The sequence below is a fragment of the Monopterus albus genome, unplaced genomic scaffold, assembly GCF_001952655.1.
Source record: "Monopterus albus unplaced genomic scaffold, M_albus_1.0 scaffold138.1, whole genome shotgun sequence".
Lineage (NCBI taxonomy): Eukaryota > Metazoa > Chordata > Actinopteri > Synbranchiformes > Synbranchidae > Monopterus > Monopterus albus.
This window is the reverse complement of record NW_018128018.1, coordinates 49,001-57,558: the sequence shown is the minus strand read 5'-3', so window position 1 is coordinate 57,558 and position 8,558 is coordinate 49,001. Positions and strand designations below refer to the sequence as shown.

Below are 8,558 nucleotides of genomic sequence, written 5' to 3'. Positions count from 1 at the left end.
TTTATATTCCTGTACCTTTTCCTGGAGGGAAGAGGCACAAACAGACTGTTGCCTGGGTGGGTGGGGTCTTCAGCAATCCGTCCAGCCCGCCTCTGGATCCGGTCAGTGTATATTGAGTCCAGATCCAGAAGAGGACTCCCTACAATGCCCTGAGCTGTTCTCACCACCCAGGTCAAGTCCTTTCTGTCCTGTGCAGTGCAGCTCCCGTACCACACTGTCGCACTGAGACAGAGGATGCTCTCTACTGTCGCTCTGTAGAAGTTTGTGAGCAACTGAGAGAAGAGACCAGCGCGTTTCAGCTTCCTGAGGAAGAAAAGCCTTTGCTGGGCTTTCTTCACCAGGTAGGATGTGTTCAGAGACCAGGTCAGGTCAGATGTGATGTGGATGCCCAGGAACTTGATGTTATCCACTTGCTCCACCACCTCCCTGTGTATGAGAAGAGGAGCATATTTTGTCTTCCTGGACCTCCTATAATCCACAATGGCCTCCTTAGTCTTATTGGTGTTCAGGACAATAAACTGAGCTGTCCTAGGAAACAACAGAAAACAAAGTCTGGTACAGGGATTTTATACCTTCCTAAAGAGGATTAGGTAAACCATCCTGTCTAGACAATTAGGACATACAGTCACTGCTCCTGAGCACGTACTCGTCATTGCATTCTGCTTAAATGTCATCACACAGACTTTCCAGAGCTCTGAGTTTACGTTCATCTGCCTGCTGATCAGGCAGTACAGCTCCTCCAGTGCTAATTTAGCGTTAGCTCGTGGTGGTATATAGACGGCTACAATCAGGTTTGAGCAAATCTCTCACCACTTTAAAGGGTCTGCATTTCATTGCCAGATATTCCAAGTCAGGGGAGCAGTGTGTTCAAATGATGGTCGCAGCTGTGCACCAGAAGTTGTGGATTTACAGCGCCAGACCTCCACCTCTCTGTTTAGCAGATGCTGCAGTCCTGTCTGTTCAAAACAAGGAGCGTCCCTCCAGCTCCACCGCAGCATCTGGGATGTTGTCATCCAACCAGGTTTTAGTTATAATCACCACACAGCTGTCCTTCCTCCGTGAGATGATCCGCAGCTGAATTTCGTCCATTTTGTTGGTTAGTGACCTGATGTTAGTGAAGAAGAGACTAGGAAGCACCGGCCTGTGTGGGTTAGCATGTAGCCTAGCACGCGGGCCGCTCCTTTTACCCCTCTTTTGTTTACAGTGTCGCCTCCGTCTCCTTGGCCACAAAGGGGGTATGGTGAGAGCCATAGTGGTCCGGTGTAACTTTGGTGGAATCAAGTCCGGCTTCGTGGGTGTGTAAAGTTCGTATTGTTTCCCTATTGTAAATAGTTCAGCTCTTCCATACTGGATGGTGGCTTCAGAAAACTGTAGTGACAACAAAAGCACGAACAAAGATATGAATAGAAAAATAAAAAGCCGAGAGCCCCGAGCTGCTGCGTACCTATGCGCCGCCATCAAAGCGCACCCCTTGGTGTGTGTGTGTGTGTTTATTGTAGTGGAATTTTTATGATAGCACCTTTTAAGTTTATTAGCTGATGCCTTCAAGTCATGGTATGCAGTTATTTGTGTGCTTGTGACACTAGACAATTGACTGTATCAGCATGTGTCAACATGTTTGTAGTGATAAGCATGCCTTTGTGTGAACACTGAACTAGATAACATGTATTCTGTTTTAACCAGTATTCTGTTTCCTTTATCTGTTTGAGCATCTGTTTCCTGTTGTTGTATGCTGAGTATAAGAAGGGCAGTCACATTCTGTTTATTGAGCTTCTTTGCAACAGACTGGTGTGAAGTCCCAGACTTCTTCTCGAGTCCAGATAGTGGAAAGAATTTCAGTCACACACCAAATATCAATGTGCACATATTACCTTTATTTTCAGACGCATCTGGAGATCACAGTCAGCAGCCAAGCAAAATGATCTGAAGATGAAACTCACCCAGACTGTGTATTTTATAATATTCTCCCCTCCCCTTACACATTCTTGCTTATGCTGATCATACAACTGAAATCAATTGATACTAGCCAAAATTCTCTCCCATAATACACAGCTGTACCTCCCCGAAACCAAAGTTATATTCTTGTGATAAGAAAAGCACACACACAAGGATTTAACGAGCATTCTGTGAGATTGTGAAGATTACATTATTAAAACTTATCCTTATAAGTGCATTCCATGAAAAACAGTGGAGTGTTCCAGACAACTTTATATCCCACTGTGTAATCATTTACTTTCCCTTAGGTTACTCCCTTGAAACAGAGCTGTGCTAGGTACAACGCCCCAGAATTGCATTTAATAATGAGTGAACACGCCACAACTATGTGAAGGTTATACTTTTATCTCATAATGGAATGTCTTATTAAAGTGACAATTTCTAAACTATGTTAGTGCTTTAGTTATATAGCAACCCAAAAACTATATTTCACACTGGTTTAGACACTTTGTTTAGAGATTGCTCCTTCCTGCAGGAATAAATATGTAATAACTCTCAGAAGTGATGTTAAGTATTTATTTTACACTCACTGAGCTTTAATAGATAATTTTTCCACAACATTATGTTCTTACACCTACACTGACATCTGACTTTTATTTTTTCTGGCTTCTGAATGCATCAGGGCAGTCACATTTATACACTCCAACAAAGAATAATTGTGTATGTATTCAAAATAAAATCACGTCGGGCTCCTTTAAACCTATGGAGAGAAATCCCACAACAGCAAATGTGCAAATGCTGTTTGTGGATTTTAGTTCAGCATTTAACACAATTGAAACTTCACTCCTGCCATCAAGGACGCTGCTCACAAATGTGTCCTATCCACATGCTGGGTAAAAGTGGATTTGCATTTCTGTGTCAGAAGGTTATGGATGCCTTATTTGGACTCATTCAGCATGAGAATTGATTTATTTAAGCATGGGATTTCATGATTGTTGTAGTATCAGCTCTACATTAGGTGTGATGTGTTGCACACTATATAACAGTCTTGAGAGAGACCAGAATGATTGAGTGAAGTTCTTGTATGCACAATCAGAGGTGGAAAGAAAGAAAGTACAAATACACATATTTGTGTGGTACACCCTGTGCTTCCTTTAACTGTCTCCCGGCATAACTTCACGGGTTGAAACAGAGCATCCTACTTTGCTCTTCCACTGTATTTTCCCATGCGCCGGTCACTGTTCAGAGGAGGGAAGTGCTGCACTCCTCTCACACACACACACAGTCACAGCTGAGCAGAGGACATGAAGGATCTCTCCACAGTGCAACAATTGGCCAGTAATGAAGACTGTATGAGCAGTTTATCAAACAGCTGTTGAGCAAATAGAACACTAGCAGAAATGTGGTCTTCACTGCTTTGACCATGATCCACTCACTGTCCCTGTTTTATCCCTAAACCAGTGAGTGTCTGTCTGTCATAGCTATGGTTTTTCTTTAATAATTTTCAGACTAATAATGATGCCAGTGTCATTCCAAATGCCAGCAATAGGTTTTCATGGTGAAGCAATCCTATTATGAGGGTCAAATTATCACAGGGATGTTGCTTTTAGGCCATTATAGGGAAGCTGAGTTGCCCTTTGCTGGGGGGTTGTATTCTCTGAGTATGTTTGTTTGTTTACTTATAAATTTAAAAATGTTGTTTCTTTTTCAGGAGACTTGCCTCTTCAGCCTACTACAAGACTTAACTGAGGACAAAAATGCAGTCTTGTGCTTGGATTAATGGACAGCAGCAACACGTTGGACCAGCCTCACAATCCTCAGAAGGCACTACTCAGTCTTCTCTTTCCACAGTGGTGATGCAACAAGCTGGGACTGCACAAAACTCCTGTCAGTACACAGGAGCACGACTACCACAAAGCAGTTATTTTACTTTCCAGAATGGAGCTAACAGACAGATGTCAAATTGGCAAACCTCACTACGGGATCCTCCACCGTATCCAAAGGTTTCTCCTCAGCAGCCATCTGGAGAAAATAACAGCAAGTATTATCGAAAAGTTTTACTTAGTGATCTGCAAGACTCATCTACTAATACACAAACTGGAAATCTAGCTTCCCTGGTCACTAATGGATTTCAGGCTGCCTCACAGTTTCATCCGCTCTTTACTGACAATTCACCAACCCAAACTTCACCCAACATGATGAATGCAAACACTATATATTCTCGGCAAGACATGTCATCACATTGGAAACAACCAGTTACAGTTCATGGGCAACAACCAGTAAGGATGCAGAATGATGCTGCTGTGTCTGATCTTCAGCATTATAGGGCCCAGAAAATCAGATATCAAACTGCAAATGGAGATGCATTGAAACCTGTTTCAGCATGCATTGTATCAGGTGCACCACTTCTAAACATGGAACAGACGGTTTTCACTAGCACACCAATGTCTGCTGCTGCACATAATAGACAGACAGCTCACAGCCAGAATCATGGACAAAACGGAACTCAGCTTGGATTCTCTTTTTACAGCCCTCCATCAAGTGTGGCTGTTTTTCAGTCTTTCGCAAACAAAAACATTATAACAAACTCAAAATTGAGTGGACAGGTTTTGCACGTTTCCAGTGCAGGTAAGAAAACTCGACAATACTCAGCTCAGCTAAGCTCAGCACATAACAATGGGGGAATGGCCACCTCCTCTTTTACCTCAAATTCATTTAACTGCCAGTATGAAACCGGCCGTTTCTTGCTAAAAACCAATGAGCTTCCCCAAAATCCTTCTGCTGATGAAAGTCAGATGACAAGAACAGTGAGCAGTCTGCACAACTCATACACTGCTGCCACAGATAGTGTGCCAGTGTCTGCTAGTTCACCTTTCAAAGGGCAGCACTTTGTTAGTGGGGTCCAAATGACAGAGTCTTGTCAGCCTATGCAACCTGTGTCACTGACTGCGTATGGGAATTATAACTCAAATACCACCCAGCAATTACCACTCTATTCTGGACAATCTTTACCTAAAACTATGCAGAGTGTTATTTCAGGAGCTCAGCACACTGCAAATGCACCACGTCTGCAAAGCTCTGTACCTGCCGACTATGTCTCAGCAAAACGTGATGGAATTGGAAATGTAGAAAAGGCAGGCGATGCATCCTCTACAGGGAACGTGGTTGGATCCTCAAGTGATGCATCTCAGCTGATGCAACTGCCTGAGAGCATTTCACCACAGAGCAATAAGACTCAGCTACCTGCAGCAAACAGTGTTGAAATGCTTGAAATCCTGCCATCAGTCAAACAAATGAACAGCTCCATTCACTCATCTCCTGGTCGCACAGGGACGAGAGCAGTTGCTGTTGTACAGCCGTTGTCACAAGAAAGCTATGAGGCTGAAAACAAGCATACGTCTTCTAACGCCACAAGTCAATCAGATGAGTTCACCATGACAAACAAATCTTTAAATAATGCTGAGAAAATGCATCTTGTTCTATCAAAAAATACAGAGGGTGCATATTTGAAAGAAGGATTTAATCTTTACCCAGAAAACACAAATCAAATGAGGTCCAACAAAGTTGTAAACAAGAATTCTGAAGCACCCAGTGATGGTACATTTGTGTCATCTTCCAATTCAGCTGGGCCTCGAGGCCTACTGGAGATGCTGTTATGCTCAGATGATGCAGGATCTGAGCCTACACCAACTTCTTCACCATTGGTAATCCCCGAAGTGCCATTGAGAGAAAATGGAAATATGGACACAAGTGAGATGCTAGATGAGCTTTCCTCAGTCCCAACAACTGAATGGACAGCCATTGCACTAACCAAGTTGATACTACAAAAGGAAAAAGCCCAGAAGGATTTGGTAAAATATGATGCTACAAGCATGTTATTAAGTATGTTTTGGGATGGCAGTTATAAAATGCTGGCATGTAAGCTCAAAGCAGGTTGGTATAGGGATGTAATTACTGATGTTGTAGAATTCTGCAGTAAATACGTGACATCAGACACTGTCATACTGTCACAGGCAAAACCCAGCTTTCAGAAGAAATACAAATGCTACCATGTTCTTAAAAACAATGAAGTTTATTCAGAACCACCCTATAAATCATCATGGTTGAATATCAATGAGCAAGTAGATGACATTGATAAGGAGTTTGGCTTTCCTTGGTCTTTGAAGCATCGTCTTTACATGTGCGAGACTGTCAGCCAAACAGATCAGGACGGGACAGCCACTAGCGTTCCCTCACAATGTGTGAATGATGTGCCAAAAAAGGTTTTGTCTCAAATGGAGCTTGAACCTGTTGGTTCAGGTGAAGAAAGACAAGCCTCCACTGCTGAAGCTACCGCAACTCAAGCTTCCTCTCCTAAAAAGACAGAGTGTGCTGATTTTAGTGACCCATATTACTCATTTGAAATCCAGGTTTTGCCTCCAGAAGAGGCTAAAATGATCTTTGAACAAGCACAAAGTAAGATGCCACAAAGTATGGACATGGATAGTCAGCAAGAGAAAGATGTGAACAACTCCTTGGAGAATGAGCCACATGAGGTTGTGGATCCAGAATTTAAGAAGTCTGTGTCTGCAGTACAACAGGTTTGCTGCCTTTCAAGGTGGTTGGAAACAATTGTTGGACCAAGCATGCTTTCTTTGAGTAAATGCCAGTGCAAGAAAGAGCAAAGTCAAAACGACTGTACTAATAAGACCCTTGGTAAGGAAGAGTCTGGTGCTCAAAAGTACAATAAAGTGTCCATGATCAAGTCTGACAGCAAATTCCACCCTGGCACGGCAGGAGAAAATCAAATGAATGGTGGGGCAAACACTGACAATCAACCTATGACATTTAGTAAGGCTGATCTATACAATGAGCCAAGTCAAGCCATTGACTTAACTGAAGGTGATAAACCGGAGAACATTTCTCTAAGCATAGATGATGAACAGTTGAGCATTATACACAGAAGTGAAAGCAAAGCTGATGACTCTAGCAGTGAAAATGAAATTCCCAACCAGATGGCAGACCCTGAGGAGGAGTATGTACAAGATCAACTGAAATTTGCAGGAAGCAGTCGGTCAATCATTTCAGACAGTGAAGTTGCGAGTCGGATGTCAGACCCTGAAGAGGACTGTGCACCGTCTCAGCTGACGTCCACTGATGTGGCAGAGTCATCACTGGAAACTCAAGAAGATCAAACTAGCGTGAGAGCTGCCCTCCAGACAACATTGAGGCTCAGTGATAAACATCAAACTATTGAAAGAAAGCGTAAGACACCAAGTAGTCATGGGAGAGTTTTTCCATCTCTAATGAAATCAAAGAAATGCAAACCTTCTGTTGATTTGGATTCGCAGCCTGAGTTTAAGGGTAACAACTGTAAAGGTTTTTATGGTATTCATGAGAGTGAACCATCAGCCACAAAGGTTAGAACTGTAGACTTGGTGCTGTTTGGCTCAACATCTCGAGAGAAGCACATTTTAATGGACAGCAGAAAGAACCATATTTCATCTCCAAAATCTTCATCTCATGCAGTATCAGGGCCTCCAAATGTTCTTTCTGTGAATGTCAGTTCCTTGAAGAGATCTAGTGTTCCCGCAATCAAACAAGGGATTTATAAAAAATGCAAGAGTTGTTTTTTGCCAACTAAAATTAGGCACAGAAGGAAACGGAAAACACATAAGTGTACTTCCTCTATCTCTGTTTTGAGTTTGAAAGCTGAAACTGCTGGCTCCTCCACCAACACTAAGGAGCTGCCAGTTTCCTCTAAAAGAAGGATCTGGAATGGAAATACCAAGCAGCGCCTAAGTCTGAAGAGGAGAAGAGCCTCCTTTAATGGACTCTCACCCGGAGGGAAAAAGACAAAGGGGTATGTGGCCACACTCAAACAGCCTGTTGATCGAGACAGACATGATGCTGAAAATGGAAGCCATTCTGTCATGCCTCGCCAAGACAACAATTTCCTGAAATTCAGCGTGTTACCCAACACCTTCAACCTTGAAGACGGATCCAGTGGGAAAAGCGAAACCATGGATCCTGTGTCAGGTGGGTCATAATATTGACACAAAAGTGGCACTAGTGCAATTTTAGTAATGCATTTTCATAAAGTTCAATCATATGAGAGATAAAATAGAATAAGCATGGGCTGAATGATATCCAATTTTAGTCAAACTCCTAAAACATGGATCTTATACTTCTGATAATGCAGTCCTTGCCTGTGTTAGGATTGGATTTCAGGAGTTAATTATTTTTCTACTTATCAGTATTATTTTGCTTTTATAATGGAAGAGTTCATTTCGACTATTTGTCTGTGTTTCATTAGCAGCTCCATGTATCAGTATTAACCTAGCTCTTATGCATGCATCATAGTCTTAATATTTAGCTTTGAGTCAACTAGTAGTATTTGTCTTCTTGGTGAAATGTGCATAAATTGATTGCAGAGATAAGATGCTAACTGCATATCTACAGTCATGAAAAAATTAGGACACCCTTTGAAAGCATGTGTATTTTGTAACATGTTTTAATATATGGTTATTTAATCTCAATTTTAACAATACAGAGAGATTAAAGTAATACAACTAAACAAGTAAAACTGAAGAAAAGTCTTTTCAAGATCTTCTGTAAATGTAATTCTACAAAAATGCCTATTC

General features: G+C 42.0%; 1 protein-coding gene across 1 annotated transcript in view; it reads left to right on the top strand.

The window, feature by feature from the left end:
- Nucleotides 1-8,558, top strand: part of amn1 (antagonist of mitotic exit network 1 homolog (S. cerevisiae)) — a 24,569-nt gene that overhangs the window by 11,805 nt on the left and 4,206 nt on the right. The window contains exon 2 of the mRNA XM_020613777.1: nucleotides 3,647-7,953. Coding sequence (XP_020469433.1) covers nucleotides 3,693-7,953 — 4,261 coding nt within the window. The 5' untranslated portion in view covers nucleotides 3,647-3,692. The remainder of the gene's footprint in view (nucleotides 1-3,646; nucleotides 7,954-8,558) is intronic.